General features: G+C 39.5%; 1 protein-coding gene across 1 annotated transcript in view; it reads left to right on the top strand.

The window, feature by feature from the left end:
• The window catches only part of LOC124264564 (SCO-spondin-like), a 57,729-nt gene extending 35,914 nt beyond the window's left edge, over positions 1 to 21,815 (top strand). The window contains 28 exon segments of the mRNA XM_046699315.1: positions 945 to 1,136; positions 1,382 to 1,573; positions 2,067 to 2,258; positions 4,548 to 4,739; positions 5,070 to 5,258; positions 5,694 to 5,882; positions 6,707 to 6,895; positions 7,024 to 7,215; positions 7,638 to 7,832; positions 7,949 to 8,140; positions 8,383 to 8,574; positions 9,536 to 9,727; positions 9,898 to 10,089; positions 11,145 to 11,336; positions 12,021 to 12,142; positions 12,144 to 12,213; positions 13,129 to 13,323; positions 14,210 to 14,404; positions 14,905 to 15,096; positions 15,531 to 15,722; positions 16,325 to 16,336; positions 16,579 to 16,773; positions 17,452 to 17,640; positions 18,417 to 18,557; positions 18,851 to 19,194; positions 19,567 to 19,672; positions 20,086 to 20,171; positions 21,099 to 21,815. Of these exon segments, the coding sequence (XP_046555271.1) occupies positions 945 to 1,136; positions 1,382 to 1,573; positions 2,067 to 2,258; positions 4,548 to 4,739; positions 5,070 to 5,258; positions 5,694 to 5,882; positions 6,707 to 6,895; positions 7,024 to 7,215; positions 7,638 to 7,832; positions 7,949 to 8,140; positions 8,383 to 8,574; positions 9,536 to 9,727; positions 9,898 to 10,089; positions 11,145 to 11,336; positions 12,021 to 12,142; positions 12,144 to 12,213; positions 13,129 to 13,323; positions 14,210 to 14,404; positions 14,905 to 15,096; positions 15,531 to 15,722; positions 16,325 to 16,336; positions 16,579 to 16,773; positions 17,452 to 17,640; positions 18,417 to 18,557; positions 18,851 to 19,194; positions 19,567 to 19,672; positions 20,086 to 20,171; positions 21,099 to 21,137 (4,760 nt within the window). The 3' untranslated portion in view covers positions 21,138 to 21,815.
• Positions 21,816 to 25,410: the final 3,595 nt, after the last annotated feature.

The following is a 25,410-nucleotide window of genomic DNA, read 5'->3' on the forward strand; positions in this document are numbered from 1 at the left end:
TCTATAGTATGTGTGAGTATCGATAGTTTAGGAACTGACTTCCGTTGATAAATGCCCAGCGCGAAATACAGGATGTTTGGGTGCAGACTTGCAGCTTCATTGAGTTTATGTTTTAACTGTTTACTTGATCTGTGTTTCAAGTTTCTTGTCAGTTACTAAAAGAGACTGAAACTACATCAACCTATTTTTGGTTTCATATAAACAATACATTCATTTGGGAAATGATTTCAAATGAGACAATTCAAGGAAAAACATTGCAATAGTATTGCAATAGTTGGTCGCAATAGACTATCGCTATCTCAATTTTATGTCTCAGTAGACTATCACTATCGCAATAGTTATTTCCCCCTCAAAAGTCACCCCTGTCATTCAGTAAACAACTGTGTTTGTTGTATAACGAAGCACTAAGTCCAACTATGTGACAACAGATTTGAAAAACTTTCAAGATTTCGAGGCTGGAGAAGACAATCCAGTGATTGATATTGAGAACATCGAACCACGATGTCATACAACAAACTCACCTGACCGCCAGGTATCCTCTACCTAAACACATTACATGCTGGGTATCTATTCTAAGCTGGAATCCACCGAAGCAGTATCGATGCAACAAGCTCACTATAACTGACAGAGGAAAAGACATGAGAGGAAGCTGGATGAGAGGTGGAAAGAACCAAAGACATACAGACCAATTGGAAATATTATAGAGAAATGCAAAATATTTAAATAAATGAAATGGCTGTGTTTAACATATCTCAGAGCATGAGACGGAGAATGCCAGTATGACAGAAGAAAGTAAGGAGCGATATAAGATATAAGGCCGTGAGTAAGTTGAACGACACTTAATCGAAATGAGAGTGTGGAAGGTTATGGATGAGATACTGTCAACTTATTGTCCCTTGTATCCCAGATGTAGGGTGTGTATTGATTAATGGGTTTTTTTTCAGTCGATGGGGGATATACGCAGTGGACATTGTGGTCTAACCCTCCTTGTGGTCGCACGTGTGGTCGAGATGCTACAAAACTTGTGTCCAGAACCAGAACCTGCACAAACCCATCACCAGGCAGCAGTGGCAGACCGTGTGTAGGCCCTTCCTCTGGAACAGAATCAAGAAACTGCAATCTCGAGGACTGCCCTGGTACGTATTCATAGGAACTACGGCAGTACGGTAAAATGGTACATGTTCAAGATCACTGTAGATTCGTGCTTCCATACTCTGAAGCCAGATATTCATGTGTGTAAGATATGAATTTAACATTTCAAGTTTGGAAAAACATCAATACCTTATGATATGACCCTCCTTAAAAATAAACGATAAGAAATTAAGTTTATATAAGCTATGAACTTCAACATATTCAATTGGTTTCTCTTTGTATTGAATAGTTAATGGTGGCATCAGTCAGTGGAATCAGTGGGTTGAGGTTCCTTGTTCTGCGACATGTGGCCCAACACTCAACAGGCCAGTGTACAGGTTCCGGACGTGCTCTGCCCCCTTCCCGCAAAATAATGGTCTGGACTGTACGGAATCTCGGAATGAGACTTTGGTCAGAAGCTGCTTGCTTCCCGCCTGCCCAAGTAAGTCAAGCGTCTTTTTTGACAAGCCATTTCAATGGTCTTCAGTTCGAACATGTTCTATATTTTGTAGATTATGTTGTAATTCAGACGCCGAGTGTTTAGGAAAATGTAAACAGCAATGTTGTTGTTCATGATGGAACAGGAGGTCTGAGTGCACGGTGCTCAGTGATCTATGATCTGTGATCTATAATCTGTGATCTATGATCTGTCATCCATGATCTGTGATCTCATATAACTTTCATCTCTGTTTAACCTTACACTCTCAGAATCAGTTACGGTGCTTAACCACTTGTGATTCCCTGGACGTTTTCTGTTACATTTTGTTGATATCTATTAAACGCATCTAACAAATATGTACTGTTATAAGACACCGCTATCGATAGTGCATCAGTCTTCTGGATTATTTACGTAATGTTAGTTAAACTTAAACCATCGTTCTGGATGAGACACTATTAGTTAAGAAATGTCATTACGTAATTCATTTGTTCTCTAGTTAACGGTGGATGGACAGTATGGACCCAATGGGCTCAGCCCAACTGTCCTAGGACCTGTGGACGCAATGAAACCACTACTGCCTCACGAACAAGAACCTGCACAAACCCACGGCCATCCCTATCAGGTGCCACTTGTACAGGCAGCGGGGTTGAGCAAGAAACCAGGGACTGTAACCTGCCAGTTTGCCCAAGTAAGAAAGCATTGTTAACCTACAAGTATATTAATGTTACGACACCTGTCACCTACGTCTGGGGCGGTGAGGTAGCCTAGTGATCAAGCGTTTGCTCGTTATGATGAATGAGTACAATATGTGAAGCCCATTTCTAGTGTCCAAAGATATAGCTAAAACCAGCGTCAAACCTTCCACTATTTCTCTTGCTCCAATACACATATGACCTCAAGAAGTGTTAGTTTGCTGATATAATATTTATCAGGTGTATTTAAATATAATCGGCTCCATGACTACATATTGAGTAATAAAAATATATGTTTTGTGATTATCTCTATGGTTTAAGTTAAAATCTACACATATTATATTTACACTGAAGTTTTCCGTTGTAATTAATCGACAAACCAGTCTACTTTACATGCAATAAATGTTATGAAAAATACATTGATTCCCTTAAAATCAAATCTCTATCCGAGATTTCCGTTATCATAACCATAACATTTATGTTTAGGGCTTTAGTATGTCGAAAATAGGCTGTGAATGTACAATCAATATCACTCACTGTCCAACCCTAAAAGCTCCCAATATATCGCAATGCGTAGCGGAATACGGGTACTAGTATATATTGCAATACAATTTATTTGCCAATACACAGCCCTAGCAAAGATACTGGACAAAGGTCGGTTCGATTTAAAGAACAAAGCTGGAGGACAGGTGTGACATACATACTGTGACACAGGACTGCGATAAATGTAGATATACGACCGGTTGGTCTACCCAAGCGATAAACACCAGTAACCCCTCAGACCTAGTTATTTTTCTATGGGGGCGGTGGGGTAACGCTGTCACGCCGACGGCCCGTGTTCGATTCCCCGCATGGATTCAGTGTGTCAAACCTATTTCAACTCACTCATTCATTATATGATGCCAGCGAGACAATACAAGCACTATGCGGCACCACCCATTCAATGTGCAGATTGAGTAGTTGCAGACATCTACTGGCATCGTATTATTTCATTTAATTCGGTTAACGTTATAGTTTTAGAATGCAATGTTGTATGGAATAGATCATAAAGACAATTTATTCTGTCCAAATTTCTTATTCTAACGATCCAACAGATGCATATTTGTTGGATATAGCTATGTAGGTAGTTCTTTTCATGGGGAATTATTGCTGTGGAATCTTGTGATACAGCTTGTAAAACAGGATCAACCGGTTTCACCAGCTCTTCTCCCATTCATGCCTTTTAAGTATAGTATGACATGTTCCATGCGCCAACTGCCTAGGTGTGTGTAGGTGTTTTCTTTTATACGTATACAGAGTGGTTGCGTGGTTTCATAATAGCTGTTTACATAGCGATTCAGAAATTTAGATTCAATATCAGGCGACAGTGATTCATCAGTAAAATATTCATCGTTCCCAAATTGCACTTCTTCACAGTAGTCGTAAATTGACAATAACAACTGAACATTCTGGTTCATCGTTCACTTAATTGCCTGGTGCGTTCACAAGCCACTGGTTAGAGTACTGCTGTGTGGCGTCTAGTTTTTGGGCAAATACTGAGAATAGAGGGTGTTAGGGGTAGGAAGGTGATGCTTACACTCATCGCGAACACCTGGTGTCCTCAATGTTTTTCTGGGATCCATTCGTATAATTTTCAGAGCTGTTTTGACCTTTACACCAAATGGAAGCTGGGTGTTCTTGTGTAATGACGTTTTATATACTGGACAAATATAGTTAGGGATACATGTACATTTTGAAAATTATGAATAATGATCTATTTATTCATTGACATACTGATAAAATATCAATGATAAAAATACCAATATCCCTAACAAATTTTGTCAAGTATATTTAGGCACCTTCAAATCATGCATAGTTTTATGATTTCATTAGTTTTATGTTATCCATTATACACACAATACCTACCTAGATTTTGATGCATGTTAAAAGTATATTTGCGAATGAGCATATAGTCTCTCAATTCATCACTATTCACTATGCTATAGAAGTGAATATATACTGAGAGAAACAAATAAATGAACATAGGAAAATTCAAGTGTTCCTTTAATATTTTCCAGTTTTCCTCACCAGCTTTGAATAGCGCTGTAGGAGGAAATCTTAGAAAAATAATAACAAAGGAACACTGCCATGAAGTGGTGTTCCCTTATTTGTTTCCCTCAGTAGATATGTAGGTTCCGACAACTGTGTGTTGGCTATCCTGTCTTTGGACAATCACTTTGACATACATTCAGCTATTTAATAGGCCCAAGGCACATGATAATATAATTTCTTGTTTATGTTACTAGTTAACGGAGGAATTACCCAGTGGAGTCAATGGGACAGCCCGGCCTGTAGCGTCACATGTGGAACTTCAGCCGTGAAGTTTGTTACGAGACGAAGAACCTGTACAAGTCCATCTCCTCAGTTTGGAGGCGCTAACTGCACACAATCAAGAACTGAAACAATCCAACGACCTTGCATTATTCAACCGTGTCCAGGTGAGGCGAACAAGGACTAAGCTAAGCTTTGATCAGTTCTGCATCTCCGTTAATAATAATAATAATGTGTCCATTTATATAGCGCCAAACTCCACACTAGGTATGCTCATAGCGCTAACAATCAAAGCACAGCACATTATTACCCCGGATAACCCAAGCTGCCTGTTAGGCGCTAGAAGGTTATAGTTACATAACTTATCGCGACAGGTATCCATTTTCTGCTGCGTGCATTTGATTATTGATTAAACAGTTTGTAGGGTCACCATATGAAGCTATGCAGTGCGACAATAAGCCTTGAGTTTGAAATTATCTGTACATTTTTTTTTTCAGTTAATGGAGGTTTTACACAGTGGGGAACTTGGGTAGACAGTCCCTGTCGCGTCACGTGTGGTACTGCCTTTAGAAGTGGAACGCGACGAAGGACTTGCACCAGCCCAGCACCAACTCCTGGTGGATTGAACTGTGTTGGAGATGACGTAGAGACACGAACCCAGAGTTGCTTCCTTCCAGTGTGTAGGGGTAAGACGTGCCATTGTAGCTATCATGTGAGACTAGCTATAGTCCTGATTTAATATCTTCCCCTCTTTTCGTCCCGTGTCCTTCCTTGAGTGAGTGGGACAGTGGGGTAGTCCAGTGGTTTAATTGTTCACTCGTCACGCCGAAGACCCGGGTTGGATACCCTACATGGGTACAAAGTGTGAAGCCCATTTCTGCTGTCCCCTGCCGTGATATTGCTGGAATATTGTTAAAAGCAGCGAAAACCACACTCACTCACAATGTAGCTAATATATTTTTAGGTTCAGTTGTATTTCATCAAACTTAAAGTATTACTTTGTGGGTTGTGCCATTGTGGATTTGAAATATCTGATAAAACCAAGGGTCCAACCCTCAACCTTGCCGTTTCCACCTTATACCCCAAGAACAGCATGTGTGATGTTTTACTGTGATCCACAGTTGATGGCGGCATATCTCTCTGGGGCCCATGGGAAGAACCTCAATGCTCCGCCACGTGCGGTCCTGGAAACAGAATCAGAATTCGAAACAGATTCTGCAACAGCCCTGCTCCTCAGAATGGAGGCAACAACTGCACCGAGTCAAGAACACAATCCGAGTTTCAGACGTGCACTGGTAACAGTTGCCCAGGTATGTGCAAGCGAAACACCTAACTATTGTATAATTATCAATTCATGTTAAAACGACTTTTACTTACGTGTACATATGACACATAGACATATTTATAACAAAATGGCCGTATAAATTCTGCTTAAAATTCTGTAGTAATTCCATATATGATAATATGTTGCATTTGCTCGTAGTGCATACCTACGGATCTTCATCAACCGCTGTGGTTGTATTCTGTTATTGGTTTGTGCAACGTGCGTCTGAGAAAACATATAGTCATTATATGTTACAAAGGTCATCTATGAGCTGACGGTGAAATGATGTAAAGTCCGTTATGATACATTTGACTGATCCCCAGAATAGTTTGCAGATATCTGCAATAAATATAGAAATCAATAAACCGCCAGAATGCCACCTCGACACTGGCGTGTAACTGGTATCAAAAGCATATGATTCTGTAACATTAAGCGATGCAACAATAGGAAAAAGATGCTGATGCACTATGTAAGACGAGTTGCATATAAACTTCAAATTTTTATAACTTCACGTTTTTGTATATTTTGGAACATTTAGTTCTGAAGCACAAAGTGATGGGTCAATCAAATACGTCACAATGGAGAGTTATATGTGACAGGCATGATCAATAGTCCGTTAGTCCGAAACAAGTGAATACGGAGAGGGGCCAGATGTTTTTTCCACAGATCTGGTAAGGTGATGTAGGTTACCAGTCAGACAAGTTAGAAAAGATCCATCATGTCCATCCCGGTCAACAATAACTATTTAATATTCATAATTTCATTTAGGGCATGTGATATGTTTCAAATGTAATGTTCATATGCTTTAAGTTGACGGTGGCTTTACCCAATGGACTGCATGGACTATACCCGCCTGCTCTATCACATGTGGTGACGCTACGAAGCTTATCATACGAAGAAGGACTTGTACAGTCCCAGTACCAAGCAATAACGGTCGGGACTGTCAAGGGGACCGTTTAGAATACAATACAACAAGCTGCAACAACAACCCATGTCCAAGTAAGATATTATTTCTTTTTGTGTATTCCTTTATTGATGATGATACATGTTACTTCCTATCCATTTTGGTACTATTTACCTTTTAGTTGTTCGTTTATAGTAGCTTATATTCTGGTTTTTTTATACAGTAAACGGTGGATATAACGAGTGGTCGCCTTGGAGTACTCCGTCCTGTCCGAGAACCTGTGGAACCAACGTTACACGCACGTTCCTCCGGACAAGACAGTGCAATAACCCAACACCAGCATTTGGAGGGTTAAACTGCCTCGCTGAAAGCTTACAAACCGACGTTCGAGTCTGTTCGCTCCCATTGTGCCCAAGTATGAAACTAAAGAATCATATTTGCAATTGTTACCGTTCAAATCAATCTGTGTAACAAGACAAAAGAGAAATTAATAACTTTACAAGAGTACTAGTAACTCATATATTTGCAAACGTAAGTAAATGTATACAATATATTGTATTTAAATATTATATTTTATTCTAAAAAGCCCTCAAAGACAGACACACTTGTATTAATGAAATCAGTCCTGTTTTTCGTGTCAAGGTGGGTCTTATACAAGTATATTTGCAAACATAAGTTAGATCTATGCATGATACAATTTGTATTTAAATATTATTTTAATATATATATATATATATATATATATAAATCCTCAAAGAACGACACGCATGCTTAAATGAAATCAATCCGTTTTTCGTGTCATGGGTTTTTTTCATCTTTTTTCATTTTATTTTTCAGTCAACGGGGGTATTTCGGAATGGACGCAGTGGACAAACCCTCCTTGCACACTAACATGTGGCATTGGAGAGACCAAGAATGTCAACAGAGAACGAACCTGCACTAATCCTGTACCGCGTTTTAATGGTCTTGAGTGTACAGAGACAGATAGGTTTCAGGCTTTAGTGAGGAGTTGTGGCCTTCCACCGTGTCCACGTGAGTAACAATCGTTAGCTTAATCGTACACGAACAGGTTAACTATCTCAGCATATCATATCAATTACGAGAAGTTTCATACCACGCAGAAGATTTATTGTAACTTGTTTTTGTAGTTGATGGTGGCTTTTCTCCCTGGTCGGCGTGGGACAATCCTCCCTGTGGCGCTACCTGTGGTCCAACAGCTATCAGAACTTTGGCCCGTTCACGAACATGTACCAATCCATCTCCTCAACGTGGTGGTGCCAACTGCACTGGTCTGTACAGAGACACAGAGGTCAGATCCTGCGGTCTTCAAAACTGCCCAAGTAAGTTTAGTTTTATACACATGCCTCTCCCTTTAGTATTGAAATAGTCAGTATAAGTGAAATATTGTATTGTAAGCACTATTTAAAACTTATATTCTGTCGGGTTCAATGGTTCTTTAGGGAGTTTACGGTGGTCGTCAGATATGTCATTGTGACATTAGATAATGATTATCTGTGAAATGTATTACCTTATAAGAAATCACATAAAAAGACTTGCATTACTTGTTTGTTTCGCTGATCAGTCAATGGAGGCCTGACTCTGTGGTCGCAGTGGACAAATCCTGAGTGTTCAAGAACCTGTGGACCGGGAACAAGAAGTCTTTCTAGGGAGAGGACATGCACTAATCCAGTACCTAGGTTCGGTGGTCGTAACTGCACTGGGCCTTTTATCAGCGTTCAGGCAAATGTCCCATGTTTCCTAAGCGCTTGTCCAGGTAGGAATCATACTGGATTGTCTTCTTAGTGAGTGAGTTTAGTTTTACGCCGCACTCAGCAATATTCCAGCTGTACGGCGGTTGTCTGTAAATAATCGAGTTTCGACCAGACAATCCACTGATCAACAGCATGAACATCGATCTACGCAACAGGGATATGATGACATGTGTCAACCAAGTCAACGAGCCTAACCACCCGATCCCGTTAGTCGCTGGAATATTGCTGAGTGCAGCGTTAAACTCAACTCAACTCACTCACTCACTCACTCCAATATTAACCTTCCTGGCGGAATTAAAATGGGTGTAGTAGTTGTTTGTGAGTTATTGCAGTCGGTGACGGGAGCTTTGGCTATGTGGGAAACCCTAATATGTGGAGAGTTTGAGAGGTTCAGCAAACATTTTAGAAACTAAGTTTTGCATATAAATATTCAGAGCTGTGCAATTTACACGAACAGTACCTTATATCTTTAAGAATGATTAAAATGTATGATTTTACAGTGACTCTTAAGCGCACGCCAATAGGGTGCATAACACTGAAGGTCCCCAGGATTTTCAAATACAATTATAGTCATAGGTGAAAGAAATTCTGGATTTTAGTGATTACACGACCTAGAATGCAAAAATATGATAATTTCGTCCTTAATGATCAATATCAGACAACTTAAACACAGTATTATCACTCACAGCTCAAAATAATATCGCTGTCTGGGTAGATGCAAACAAAATGTTTATAAAATATTTTGGCCAATTTTAAACATTCCGTTTCATTTCTATGTGACAATGAGACATAAACGCATGCTCTTAAAAGATGGAACGGGCACAATGGATTCTTCTTCAGCTAATTAAGACTTCTAATGAAGATGGCATGATTTTGTCCTCTTATTGGTGTAGCCTCACAGCTTTGAACAGTTCTTTAGGATTCATTCAGAACATGATCTCAAATGGTTGTTGTATGATTCAGTGAATGGTGGCGTAACCCAGTGGGGGCAATGGAGTGTTCCTCAGTGCACTGTGAGCTGTGGATCTGGCGCCACAGCTCCTGTCGTCAGAATACGAAACTGTACCAACCCTCGACAGTCAAATGGAGGATTATTTTGTACTCAGCCTTTACAAGAGGATTCCACACGGAACTGTGGTTTAGCACCGTGTCCAAGTAAGCATATCCGTGTTCATGTTACTGAGATTGCTTAAATGTCATTTCAGTTTTAAATGATATATTTACAGAATGTAACTGATTGCCTTACTAAACGTACATTTTTAACGTTTATCAGCGCTTATAATACAACAAATGTGAATAGTGGTAATTGTATCTTTCTTATTCAGCTGATGGCGGATACTCTAACTGGTCTCCATGGAACAATCCATCATGCTCTGCCACTTGTGGATCAGGCATCACCAGGACGTTTGTCCGAAATAGGGTCTGCAACAATCCTTTCCCAAGTAACGGTGGGGCAAACTGCACTGGCCCTTCAGTTGAGTTTGACACAAGAAGCTGCAACCTCAGTCCATGCCCCAGTAAGTCATCATAATTCCTATGCCGTTGACTTGTTGCTACGGCGCACTTCCAGCTATATGGCGGTGTTCTGTAAATAATCAAATCTGGACCAGACAATCCAGTGATCAACAGCATGAGCAATTGGGATACGATGAAATGTGTCAACCAAGTCAGCGAGCCTGACCATCCCATCCCGTTAGTCGCCTCTTACGACAAGCATGGGTTACTGAAGAACAATTCTAGCACGGATCTTCACAGGTCATTGATATTGCTAACCCATGAAGATCCTGGTGAGAATTGGTCTTTAGTGCCCGATGTTTGTTGTAAATATCGACTAACGATATCGGATGGTGTTTGATGACTCTGGTGATATATGCCATCCTATCCCAGAAGTTTAGATCCATACTCATTGTGTCCATACTGGATTGTATGTCAAGACTCAATCAGGGCTCCAGATAAGGGCCGTATCGGCGTATGTACGGATAAAATATATGCACGCTACAGTAGGAAATAATTTAGAAAACGTAGCAGATACGCACCACAGCAATGGTGTACGGATTTTGTTTGTTTTATTGTTTTTCCTACCTGTTTACACAAGAGTAGCAATGTTGTGGTGCATATATGAAATGAAACAGAAGCTTACTGGTACTCCATTAAATTCCATTCTGTAATCGAAATGTACTCTTTAAGTTTTTCCAGTACTCCTATATTGAAAAAATAAGGAGTACGTACTCCTGATGTTGAAAATATTTTGGAGCCCTGCTCAATATCTTAAGACTGTCTTTGTATTAGAAAAGCTCAAGCATTGCTGTGCCCGGTGTAAAACAACAACAAACAAATTATTCATGCATATGTCGAACACATGGCTCAAAATTATTAGAGCTTGTGCAAGAAATGTACATTAATTACCCTTAAAAGGTTTTGTTTTGTACGAAAATATTTCACACAAAATGTATTTGTTTAAAGGTGTGCTGCTATTAATGAGTGACCGTCACATTATATCCGTATAATTAAGATGAGCCGAGAAATGTTAACTAAATCATATAACATTGTGTGTTTGTTCTCTTACTTACAGTAAACGGTGGGTTCACACAATGGTCGCAATGGACCAACCCGGACTGTCCAGTCACTTGTGGAACAACTGCAGTCAAAAGGCCAATAAGAACAAGATCTTGTACTGCGCCTGTTCCACAGTTTGGAGGCAGAGAATGCGTAGGATCTACCTTTGGAACAATTGAGAGGCCCTGCAACCTTCCTCCATGCCCAAGTAAAATTCTTTGAATATTCATCCTTTTATACTCTGTTGCTACTTTTATTCGAAATGTATTGTCATCCTTGGGCATTTTCACCTCTTTTTTCATTGATAACACAAGAAACAACGTTTTTCATTTTACGAAAACAATTTTCTGTGTGTGTTGCTTTTTGTACAAATTGCAGGTCTCTTTACATATTACAGAAACCGTTTTAGGAGAAAATCGCGTTTGAGAGGCTGGTGAGGTTTTGCCAAACCAGTGGTATCACACTAAACCACTCTCCCAGATATGTCCGTATTGTGTAAAAAAGGCTCTCACTGTCATTCACAAGGGTTTCACCCTCAAAATATTGTTTCTTACATTAGTGTGGGTTGTGTAATAAGAAATAATTCATGTCTGCACGCCCATGTAACTCTTTCATCTTTCGAGTCCATTTGAGTGGAATGACATGTCCCGCTGATTTATCACGTTTCGTTCAGCTAAAGCATACCAGTTTTACAAAGACCAAAGTAACCGAAAATTCTTGCGTGAAAGTTACATAGATTTGCAATAAGACCCAGTACTGCAATAGAACCCATACCACTGAAGTATTTTCCCTTTAGATTTGTCATGTTTATGCTTGGGCATGGCGAGCATTCACATAATGAGAGTATTAAATGCGAAAATACTCATCTAATAATGTTATGTTTTCGTTTCAGTTAACGGTGGATATAGCCAATGGACTCCGTGGTCAGATCCACCTTGTGCACTCACTTGTGGGGTAACAGCCACCAAAACGGTCACCAGAAATCGGCAGTGTAATAACCCATCGCCTGCATTTGGGAGGAGCGTCCTGTGTCGGGCCACAGGGCGACACGAAAAATACAAACTGCAGACTGTCAAGTTGCCCAAGTATGCACTGGCCCCGATTTCTCGAAACAAACTTAAGTCTGAGTTTTGACTTAAGTTCAAATTTTTACTCAAATTTGAGAAAATGCATTTCCCAGAATGAACTGAAATCGATATTAAACTCAAACATAGTAGACAACTTGAGTTTGGTGAATAGAAGACTTAAGTATTTGGGGATTTTTTATTAAAAAAATGCAGCTGGGTTCAAAATTCAGCTGTTTCAAATTGTCCAACTCAGTTTGAAATTTGAGTAAAAACTTAAGTTTGTTTGGAGAAATCGGGCCCGGACCTATATTAATCCTATATATATGTCCGTGTCTCTATTGCTCGATGTGGCCATAGTCTACTCTACATGCTGAGGTTACATAACTGAAATGTCAGTAGAAAGTAAAACGATTAGTTTCTTGTAGTTGTCCATCGCTTCGATTCTAGAGATGTTCATTGAGTGAAATGAGAGTGTACAAACTGTTGTGTTATCTGTTTGCCCAACGAGCCGAACCTTGAAACAGGAATGATAAAAGCGACATTGGAACCTTTTCAAACCGTTCCCAGAACCAACATGTATATTCTAGTGATCTTCATTCAACAAAAGGAATTTGGGCCAAAAGAAATGAGTCCCGACCCATAAAACGTTCTTAGCGTTCGTAACTCTATAGTTTACCATTGGTTTACGAATGAGGTAGCGCTACGAATGCTTTGTGGATCGATACTCTGCAGTATCCGGAACAAATTACCATTATTTACTCGGGGAAAATGCTTGTTTTGTACTCAGAATTGCAAAACTACAATAAACATAAATGTGTTCATATTGACCCTATCATTCCACACGTTTGTAAGGCTAAATGCCTTAAGAACTGAACGCCGATGATAAAATTCATATACTGTATATTATTACTATTTTTTCATTTCGTTTTTCAGTCAATGGTGGGTATTCCCCCTGGGGACAATGGAGTACTGGTGTCTGTTCAAGGACATGTGGAGTTGCTTCCAGGATCTTTACCAGAGTGAGGGTCTGTACCAACCCATCACCTCAGTTTGGCGGGCGCGACTGCACCCTGCTCGGATCTTCAAGTTCGACTGAAAGCAGACCATGCACGTTGCCTCGATGCCCAAGTAAGTAAACTCGCACACGGTACCATAAGCTATATGAGTGTCATTTCTCCATGCTGGGTCAACCACAAAAGAAATGCATGGACCGAGACATTATTACCAGACTCCCACAGGGTTGGAAAATAAATTAATTTAATACGATTTCCTCTACTTGTAAGACGCTCAACCTCTGCACTTGTACGCTGTAGTCATATTTCACTGTAGTCATAGGCGGTGGGGAAGTCTAGTGGTTAAAGCGTTCGCCTGTCACGCCGAAGACCCTGGTTCGATTCCCCACATGGGTACAATGTGTGAAGCCCATTTCTGGTGTCACCGTCGTTATAATGCCGGAATATTGTTAAACTCACTCATATTACGAAAGTAAAAACTGGATCTTTCTGGTCAGTCGATCACGTGATTGTCTAGTTTGTAGATAGTGTACCGATGTGGCAGGACTGCTGCTGTTTGGCAGTTAATATGTACTTTTTTGGCTATTCGTTTCCCGTCTTAGGCTATTCCCCACGTACTTATATTTCGTAAAGCCAGTTTCTGGTTCCACCCGTCGTTAGTGTTTTGTACTTACTCTTACATCGTCGTAAATCCAATTCATTTTCTCCAATATCCAACAATTCATATTTTGTGAAAATTACGACAATATCAACGAACCAACACGAAATTATTTTTGACAGAAAACTCTAAATGTCTGGGCGGTTTTGTTAACACGCTCTTACTAACCTTGAACCCGATCCACAAAGCATTCGTAGCATTACGACCTGTCGTAACAGTTTACCATAGGCTTACAAATGCCGTAGCGCTAAGCCCGCCACAATCGAGCCCCTGGCCCGGATTACAAATACTCTATGTGCTGAATATATGGTGATATATAAATTGTTTTCTTCAATGTGATTAGTCAATGGAGGAATCAGTCCGTGGGAACAGTGGTCTGGACCTGCCTGCGGGGTTACGTGTGGAGACCCAGGACGTACTCGCACTGTTGTCAGAGTGAGGACCTGCACCAATCCTGCTCCTCAAAATGGCGGCAGGGGATGTTCAGAGACTAGAAGTGAGACACAGACAAGACTCTGTGGACTTTCCTTGTGTCCAGGTACGTTGGAGACATTAGATATAATACCATTCCTATCATTAGTGTGTTCTATCATTGATGTTTTCTTTCTCGATGAATGCTAAGGAATTTTACTTGAATTTCAAATGACTAGTTTCATGATAATGTGTATATGCAATATTTTCCCGTAATTTTGAAAGAAAGGTCTTATTGTAGCAATTAGCGTATCATATCACCACAATCAAACAAATCGTGTTGACGTTCTCGACATCACATAATATGAGTCATAAGCAGAAACTTGTAAATTGTGTCGGAATCGTACCACTGATTCTGCTGTTAGCATTAATTCCTTGTTATTAAGGGAGCGTGGACCATATCGTGTTTATATCTGACTTTCAAAGTTCTTGAAAGGTATTTCGAAGTTGGACGAACATGACATGACACGTTTTATGGACAACAAATGCTTTTTATTCTTTTCACGACGTTAGAGAGTTAAGTCTTGCTCTTTCATTGATGAAATGTTTTTTCGTTCTCTCTATAAGTGAATGGAGGAGTGACACAATGGGGTCCGTGGGGACCTCCGGCCTGTGCTGTAAGCTGCGGAGCCGGGGCTACAGGAAGAACCACCAGATTCCGAACATGCACAAATCCTGCACCGACGAGTGGGGGCTCATTTTGCACTGAATCTTTGATCGCTACGAAAGAGGCTAGTTGTAATCTCAACAATTGTCCAGGTAAATATAATTTTACTGTTAGCATGTTCTTTGCTAATAAACTAACGGGCGAAAGAAACGTCAGCAAAATGATTTTTTTATCTTTTATCGTACACTAAGTGATTATTCATACCTATAGTTCACACTTTCATCATTCAGAATATTGTAAATCCATTTCTTTTCCAAATATGATTGTTAAATTTCCAAAATCTGAGTTTGTTGTTTTGTGACATGTTAAAAAAGCGAGGTGACGTTTCTTTCGAGTTTATAACAATTATTACTCAGGTGTTGACGTTATTACTCATATAGTCCCAGTCAGAATTATCATTTCATATTTATGTTTAGTTATAAAATGTAATGTGCATATATTACTATACACCATATTGATACAGGAGGTCGTGTTCTGTAACTGGGTGTTTGGGGAGCTTGTATATATTTTGGGACCCACATTTCAGTTGACGGCAACTGGACACCGTGGACACCTTGGCTGGATGCAGGGTGTCGCCAGACATGCGGTGCTGACGTCACACGGGAAATGTACAGAGTACGAACTTGTTCAAACCCATCCCCGCGAAACGGAGGACGAAATTGTACTGGCTCTGGCAGAGAATCGTTCCAACGCAACTGTGGTTTGAACCATTGCCCAGGTAAATTTGTAATTACTTCAAGGATAGACACACGAGGAATTCCAACCAAAACAAGCTCATATAAATTTAGACCTGTCGTAGGAAGAAAGAAAGAAATTGTTCCCGTATGATTTTGTGGGTGGTAACTATGGGACTTTACTAGACATCTTGAATAGTTACAAAGAGATGTTATTTGGGTGTATTTTGATTTGATAACTGTGAGTTTAACGGGATCAAACTCCTTACAATAATTTATACTTCCAACGGTATTATAGGAACGAGTCTATTGTCCTACGTATATGCTCATAAGCACGTGCCCATTCTCCTACCAATATACACATAGGCACGTGCCTATTGTCCTACATATATACTTATAAGCACGTGCCTGTTGTCCTACGTATATACTCATATGTAGTGCCCAAAGTCCATAAAATTATGCATCGATTCCACAACCACGAACGTCACTATAGCATTATCATCTTAAATTCTGATGATTTGACCCATCTTCTTTAGTTATGGATGAATGTATCATCTTGCACTGTTATAATCTTAATAACTTCTCTTTGTCATTCATTTGTCTATTATGTAAATGATTAACGTATTTTGATTTCTTTTTGTTACAGGCCTGATTGAAGGTGAGTACTATTTGATTGCACTTTTATAATTGCATATAATTGAGTCATAAATATATGTGATTCTGAAAACACTACAATTAGTATGTCCGGGGTGTATTATCCTTATCCCTTTCTTAAAGTAGTAGACAACGAATATTATTTGTTTAATTGTCAGAACTATTTCGATATTTGGATGAAATACTTTTGTTATAACAAATTGTTTACAAACGCATGTTGACTACGTTGCATGGTCTAATTTGCAGGCATTTGTCGGGACACAGTCAACTTCATGGGCGTAGGTTACCGCTATCATCCGGAAGACTGTGACAAATACGTCATGTGTTACTACAACACTACATCAGACGTTGTCGCTGTCTTCAAGACATGTCCATTTGGTCATTATTGGGACCAGATCAACCTGAGATGTGACCGCTCCTGGAAGGTTAACTGCCCCCTTGGTAAGCTGACTGCAGTATACTTACTGTGGCAAAGTGATTCTTTTATAGCAATCTGTAATGAGACCGCTGGTTAGAAATAACAATATCCTTACAACATACATGATGTTGAATAAAATTATGTATTGTTTATAAAATTGTAAACTATATTATATAAATATATTAACGCTAAGCTGTGTTATGTATGTGAAAAACAATGATAGAAAACTGACTTATAATGTACAGAATGTGTGTAAGAATAAGAGAGTATGAATTTAATATATATGCATATTTTAGGTAACATAGTTTAGGAAATATATATATATATTTGAATAGGTCAGTAAATATATTATAATCATATGTTGAAAGTGATTCCAAAAGACTAAAATAAAATTGAATTAAAAGATTTTGGAGGGACTGTCACAAAATATATTTCAAATCTTACCCACTAAGATACGGTTAGAATTTGATTTTAGTAATCAATAGTTGCGATTACTGGATAACAGAATTATGTGACTAGGAACGCTGACCAGGTTGATAAATGTCATCGTATCCAAGCTACCATGATCGATTCTCAATCACTTGATACTCTCTCATAAATATATATTTACGACCGCCGTCATATGAGCTGGAATATTGAGTGGGGCGTAAACCAACAAACAAATAATCATGATCTAACGATATCCGTTTCATCTTCCATAGAAAAATGCAACTCCGACTGCGAGCCCATCTACGACATGGACGGCAGCTGCCGTGCCTATTGGGCATGTACAAACGGGAGATCAGAGGCCCAGTGTTGCAGCGTAGGGTACAGGTTTATGCCAGGGAGAGGATGTATGCCGGATCCCTTCTGTACAGACCCTTGTCCTGTACCCTGCTTAGATGGCACAGGTTAGTTAACGTGGAAGGCCACAACCATATCTTCAACAATGTGTGAAGGGCGGAGCGGTAGCCTACTGGTTTAAGCGTTCGCTCGTCACGCTGAAGGCCCGGGTTCGATTCACCACATGGGTACATGTGAAGCCCATTTCTGGTGTCCCCTGCCGTGATATTGCTGGAATATAGCTAAAACCAGCGTAAAACTAAACTCAGTCAGTCAGTCATTTCTGGTGCACTCCGGTGATAATGCTTTATAGCGCTGAAACTAGATTCACTAAATCCACAATGTGTTACTCATACTGAACAAATCTACTGGTTTCAAACTCACAATGACAGACCCGACACTTGAGCTTCTACACAGAGCTAATCACCATCAGAGATTGTCATATGGTGACAATCATTTCTCTGTTCACACGTTAACACTACTATAATACTCCGTCAATCACAAGCCCGGATTATCATATTCTGTTAGTTTGTACCGTTATAGTGCTGATGTCATAGTGCCAGCTACCTCAGCATGCCACAGCTTGGTAAGAGGCCACTCTGTCGGAGCGTTTAAGTTGTGTGCTCACCAAAACACAAGCTTTCACGCATTCCTTCTTTTGGAATGCAAATTGAAGAAAGTGAATCAAAACGTCAAATTCAAATGCATCTTTTATCACCATCTTCTCCTTAAATAAATCACTTCATCGTAATGACGGAAATATAAAGGATTAGGTGCGTCGAAAATACTTATGATAGCCTTTTCACTATGTGCATATGTATTACGTTTGGTCATTTCAATCTAGAGTCCTGCGACAAGCGACCTGTCTGGACCTCGAGGACCTCCTATGTCATCCAGGCTGGTTCCATCGGATGGATGAACAGCGACTGTCCATTTGGTCAAGTCTATGACGTTGCCAAGTGCCAGTGTGTTGCCCAAACACCATGTAAGTCGCGTTTTGATCTTTGATACTAGCATAAGCCTCTCAGAATCCAAAGCATTTTTTAAAACATAACTGAAGACAGAAACGGGTTTCAGTATATTTTTGTAGAATTTACAGTTCACTGGAAGGATTCGTGTTTCCCAATTTACATATTAGATAGTTTCCTACAGATGACTAAAATCATCAATTCCAATTATGAAGCAGTATTGTGTAGTTAACTGTTTGTATTAGCGATTTTCTGAGATACATACATATGTATTAACCAAGTTGTTTATCGGGTCATGTTTCTCCTTTAGCATGCCCGCTTGCCCTCGGGGTGGAGTTCAACACTGCCAGCCCCACCGGCTGGACCCTTCAAAACGTTCCTATATTCGTAAATCAGTATGGTAGGTTCAACGGAAACAGTTTTGTTTCAACCAGTCAAGACCTGAGACGAACCAGCGCTGCATCAAGTATAGCTATCCGTTTCCGGTACAGAGAGAACGTACCCGTGTCATCAAGACAAGTGCTTGCAAAAAGTGTAGAATGTGCTGACTGTAGGAATGCTAGCTCACTTGTAATATATCTAGAACAGTCGGCGGTGCGTGTTGAGATGTCTACCTGGAGAGGAGGAGTGGTCCGTCTTCTTGCTTCAACCTCGGTGAGACAGAGCCATATTTATTAATATATAAAATAATATATAAAAATGTGTTTCATAATAAATAAGAGACAAAAACATCCCCACATCATCAGAAATATGTTTGTTGGAGTATTCCGACAATATCATGAGCACTTGTTATGATTCATTCTTTGAATTCTAGCACGTGTTAATAACAAGCTGAACCAATGCTGCCCATAAACGACATTTTCGTGACAGAAAGGTCAAAGAATTTCTTATAGTAATATACATATGCAATGCGTTTTCCTTCGATATGTATATGTAACTGAACAAAATGTGTGTTTTCCAACCAACATGTGCAACCTGTATTTTGGGGAAAATGATGAAGCTTAACCAGTTGGTATTGTCATACAGGGTTTCCAAACCAGTGAATGGAAGACTGTGACAGTTCTGTACGAAGGCTCTACTTTGACCGTGGTGATCAAGACTGCCAGCTACGAATATATAAACAGGGAATCGGGTAGGTCTTTCTAGATGAGATATCACTTGGTTGACTTACAATCAGTACTTTCACATTTCGGGGTTAACGACTTGTAAGGACCTAAATATTTATAATGGACGCCGTACAAAGAGCCATACATCAGAAGGTCCGGTACAAACGAATACTCTACACTTCTTTGTATGTATGCTACAATGGGAAGGAATGCTTTTGAGCCACTTGTGAATGCTTTCACATATTTAGTGATAGTTAACTGTTTCATTCACGATCTTTCAACATGTCCATGGTTGGTTACAATAGGACAACATATGTAACATAGTAGCCTGAATGGCATGTTGTGTATTTCATCAATGTATACATTGTACAGCCAATTGGTTAAACATAAATATTTTAATGACACAAAAACATATTGCAAACATTGGCTCTATATTCAGCTCCTGAGGCAATTCTCTTGACGTGCGGCTTCACCTTGGGATCAGATGGCTCTGCCACGGGTGGCTTTACAGGAGATGTGGACTACGTAAGTACTAGCTTCTACATACCTACAGTGCTGAGGTACAGGGCGCACACGTGTATACACATGGTCTAACATTACCTTTGTGATACACCCCCATTTCACTAGTCTTTACAAAAAGGCACGAACTGGTACGACTCTGCGGTCGTGGGAGCAGTGTATTCATGGAAGTCATGTCGAGACATCTGAATGAAATGAAAGAAATCCTTTCAATTCGTAGACACTGAATGACGAAGTTTTACATGAAGGGTATTCAATATAAATGTTCAGAGCTACACCCTTCAGTAATGTTCATAGTACTGGGGCACAACATTCCGTTGTTGGGGTCAGTCAGCTCTTTCAGTTTGTGTTGGCAAGATGACGTCATTATAGCAAACTGGTTGGAACATATGTTCATGTATAGACACCTGTTTCAGATTTTACCTTCCTTACTGGGCAAAGAATGTCAATTTCAATATGCCTTTGTTAAATAATACGGTTAAACGGTATGGCATATCTTTGGAATAGCTACTCTACAATACTATGACGTGGTGATCCATATTACCATATGCGGTAAACTGCATAGAGTAGACCACCCACCGTCTTATTGTTATGACAATAAATTTCTGATTCAAGGGATTCTTTTCATACAGTATCTGCCACTTTGCTTGTTCTTGCCATATTCTTTTACCCGTGATGATCCGGGTTAGAATTGGATCCGGGTCTTCAGTAACCCATGCTTGTCGTAAGAGGCGACTAAAGGGATCGGGTGGTCAGGCTCGCTGACTTGGTTGACACATGTCATCGTATCCCAATTGCTCATGCTGTTGATCACTGGATTGTCTGGTCCAGACTCGATTATTAACAGACCGCCGCCATATAGCTAGAATATTGCTGAGCGCGGCGTAAAACTCGCTCACTCACTCACTTACCATATTTTCTATTGTCTTTCAGATACGGTATTATAGGTGTAAGCCTACAGATTTCTACTAGGAACAGTGCCAACTTGCCCCTGCTAAGGTACAGGAACTAAGGCACCTTACCATGACATGACAAACATTCACAGAAACATTCGTGCATTGAGTGTGTGACTTTGATCGAACAAGGATCACTTAATTTTCATTCCTGCATGCATATGCTCAGTGATAATAGATAGTAGCATTCCGTATGATATAAATTTACAAGTGTTATATATTGGAAACGCGGCATGTGACACTTGTTATATGTACTTATTGCTTTATCGAAACTACAAGCTGTTTTGCGGATCTCTACGAGAGAAAGACATTGGTGCCACAATAGTTCCACGTGATATTAGTGTCGTATTGTTATGAGATTAGATTGTACAGTACATCGTTGATCGAAATGTTCTTGCCTCCATAAAGGCTGTAGATTTGTCTTTAGGTTACCTGTTTATTGTGCTTGATTTCATGTATGTTATATTGATAGTGCTATAACGCACATGCATATTATGTCCATTCTCACCTTCAAATGAATTACGAGATCGAATAGTAATTTTGTTCCTTCACATGTTACCGATTCCAATATTTATTCATGTAGTATTTCAATGGATCTCAGTTGTTTTCAGAAGGTTATTTTGCTGTTACTGCTGTAAACGTTGTGTCACTTCCTGTTTGTGTTTCGCTATTTTCATAATAAAATGTTCCTATTACATCCAACATGACTTTGTATTGTATCATTAGACTGAACGGAGGCTCGCCATACCAAACATAAGAGCACAACTGTTAGTAGTAAAGAACTGTTTATCTAGAGGACAAAATATCACTCACTGAATTGTTCGTGGAGAATTAATCATTGTTTGTGGTGTCACCGATGGAGCAGGATCCGCTCACCTTTTCGTTAACACCTGGTGTCATCACTGCTTGTTAGTCAGTCAAAACGACATGCACATTATATAACTGTCATACATATCATATGATGTAGGGGCGATGGGTAGCCTAGCAGTTAAAGAGTTCGCTCGTTACGACAAAAACCTGGCTGGATTCCTCACATGGGTGGGTACAACGTGTGAAGCCCATTTCTGGTGTCCCCCCACCGTGATAGTGCTGGGCTATTGCTAAATGCGGCGTAAAAGCTGAACTCATTCACTCACTCATATGCTCTATTGTTCACCGGGGTGGTTAACAGTAAACAGTTCTTCGTCAATTACCTTGAGGATTATGACACGTCATTTTGGGTAATTTTCTGGTGTAAATCTTGGATATGTAAGTGCATTTAGTTTTATGTCACAATCAGCAATATCGCAGGTGGGGTATATATTCATTTGCATTTGCATGATATGCATGTAGAGTTTCTGGTTCATGTCAGGTGGGCACCAGTTTATCAAGATTGGTATGGTTTCGGAGAAGACGTTCACATGTTTTGCTACTGGAATGAAGGACACATTCGCCATTTAAAATTTGAAGTCACCACTTTTGCAAATAAACATTGATAATGGGAGGAATGAAGCAAGTACGATTGGTTTTTACATTAAATTCCCATTCACTACACTATTATCGTCACTACATTTTCCAACAAAATAGAGACAAATCTTCAAATTCTACAGAAAGATTTGTAATAGAAATCTTAGTAAAGATACCTGATGAAAATGTGCCGACTACAGTTGGCTATGATTGGACGGGTTCTGTCACCTGTCAGACAGCGCCGATTTTCACTTATTCTACACATCACAGGTGGACCAAGTTAAAGGACGATTTTATATCGCTTTCTAATTGATGACTGTGTCCTAAATACGCTCAAAACATTTAAATTCAGACAAGTAGGGTCACTGTTCAAATGATGTCCAAAGCAATTTCAGACTTTGACTTGGACCATATAACGGGTTTCTTCAGGTGAACAATTTAACTGCCTTTGCATGTGTTTGTGACGGGAATCATTAACGAGTCAGGATACGCTCACCTATTCTGGAACACCTGATATAATCACTCTTTGATAGTGACTTAAAACACATACTTTTGTGCAGTCGGCGGTAAATTATTCGAGTTTGTGAGTTTAGTTTTACGCTGCACTCAGCAATATTCAAGCTATATGGCGGCGGTCTGTTAATAATCGAGTCTGGACCAGACAATCCAGTGATCAATAGCATGAAGCTCGATCTGCGCAATTGGGATACGGTGACAAGTGTCAACCAAGTCAGCGAGCCTGACCACCCGATCCCGTTAGTCGCCTCTTACGACAAGCATGGGTTGCTGAAGGTCAATTCTAACCCGGATCATCACAGGTAGAATATCATCTGAATAAATAATGAAACCATATGTTCACAAAAAAGGTCAAGCTAAAAACTACAGGGCTAGATGATGCACAGTCTCCATTAATACCGAGACAGATTTTATTCGGCGGGAAAGGCAGAGTAGCTGTAGAAATACATGAATGGATCAAGGCTCTCCTTCTCTACCAGTTACACCCGCCGAAATCAAAGTACACATAGGACATTCCCAAAACCTACTGATGCAACACACGTGTAACAAAGGTTGTCACCCACCAAGGTAACTACTCTAGTTTCACTGTGTAATGGTCTCGTTGGCAATGAAAACAGCAGTGGGTGTCGATGTTCGAGCTCTTTTCAGGGTACCACCAATTGAGAAGACACAGGCCACTGTATGACACACCGTTGAAGTATGTGTAATGGCCTATCTTCATGCACTGACAGGCAGTGTTGAGAAAACATGAAGATATTTATCAGCCGTGAACCTGTCTGTCGTTGGAAATTTAGCAATAAGAGTTCGTCGAAAGAAACACATGGAGCGATCGTCTATATACATGACAAAAGAACCATATGTTCAGAATTTGTGTATACGCGGTGAACCACTTGTTTCATACAGCGATTGCAAAGATAATGAATACTTAAGGCTGAAGGATGCTATGCAATGCACAAACTATGTACATCTATGAAATAGACATTATGTATTTCCTGAGTTATTGAGTGTTTTAAATGTTCATATAACAATTATAGCTGAGAATTTGCAAAGTCAGCTATCTGTATACGCGGTCGAACGCTTGTTACACAAAGCTATACGTTTGTGGAGAATGGTTGAAGCATGCACCTTATGTAATGTAAAAACTATATAATCCTTGAAATAGACATTTTGTATTTCCTGAGTTATTGAGTGTTTTAAATGTTCATATAACAATTATAGCTGAGAATCTGCAAAGTCAGCTATCTGTATACGCGCGTGTCGAACGCTTGTTACACAAAGCTATACGTTTGTGGAGAATCCTTAAGGTTGAAGCATGCACCTTATGTAATGTAAAAACTATATAATCCTTGAAATAGACATTTTGTATTTCCTGAGTTATTGAGTGTTTTAAATGTTCATATAACAATTATAGCTGAGAATCTGCAAAGTCAGCTATCTGTATACGCGGTCGAACGCTTGTTACACAAAGCTATACGTTTGTGGAGAATCCTTAAGGTTGAAGCATGCACCTTATGTAATGTAAAAACTATATAATCCTTGAAATAGACATTATGTATTTCCTGAGTTATTGAGTGTTTTAAATGTTCATATAACAATTATAGCTGAGAATCTGCAAAGTCAGCTATCTGTATACGCGGTCGAACGCCTTGTTACACAAAGCTATACGTTTGTGGAGAATCCTTAAGGTTGAAGCATGCACCTTATGTAATGTAAAAACTATATAATCCTTGAAATAGACATTTTGTATTTCCTGAGTTATTGAGTGTTTTAAATGTTCATATAACAATTATAGCTGAGAATTTGCAAAGTCAGCTATCTGTATACGCGGTCGAACGCTTGTTACACAAAGCTATACGTTTGTGGAGAATCCTTAAGGTTGAAGCATGCACCTTATGTAATGTAAAACTATATAATCCTTTGAAATAGACATTATGTATTTCCTGAGTTATTGAGTGTTTTAAATGTTCATGTAACAATTATAGCTGAGAATTTGCAAAGTCAGCTATCTGTATACGCGGTCGAACGCTTGTTACACAAAGCTATACGTTTGTGGAGAATGGTTGAAGCATGCACCTTAAATGTAAAATGTAAAAACTATATAATCCTTGAAATAGACATTTTGTATTTCCTGAGTTATTGAGTGTTTTAAATGTTCATATAACAATTATAGCTGAGAATCTGCAAAGTCAGCTATCTGTATACGCGGTCGAACGCTTGCTACACAAAGCTATACGTTTGTGGAGAATGGTTGAAGCATGATGCACCTTATGTAATGTAAAAACTATATAATCCTTGAAATAGACATTATGTATTTCCTGAGTTATTGAGTG

The sequence above is a fragment of the Haliotis rubra genome, unplaced genomic scaffold, assembly GCF_003918875.1.
Source record: "Haliotis rubra isolate DU_JTF1 unplaced genomic scaffold, ASM391887v1 Scf93, whole genome shotgun sequence".
Lineage (NCBI taxonomy): Eukaryota > Metazoa > Mollusca > Gastropoda > Lepetellida > Haliotidae > Haliotis > Haliotis rubra.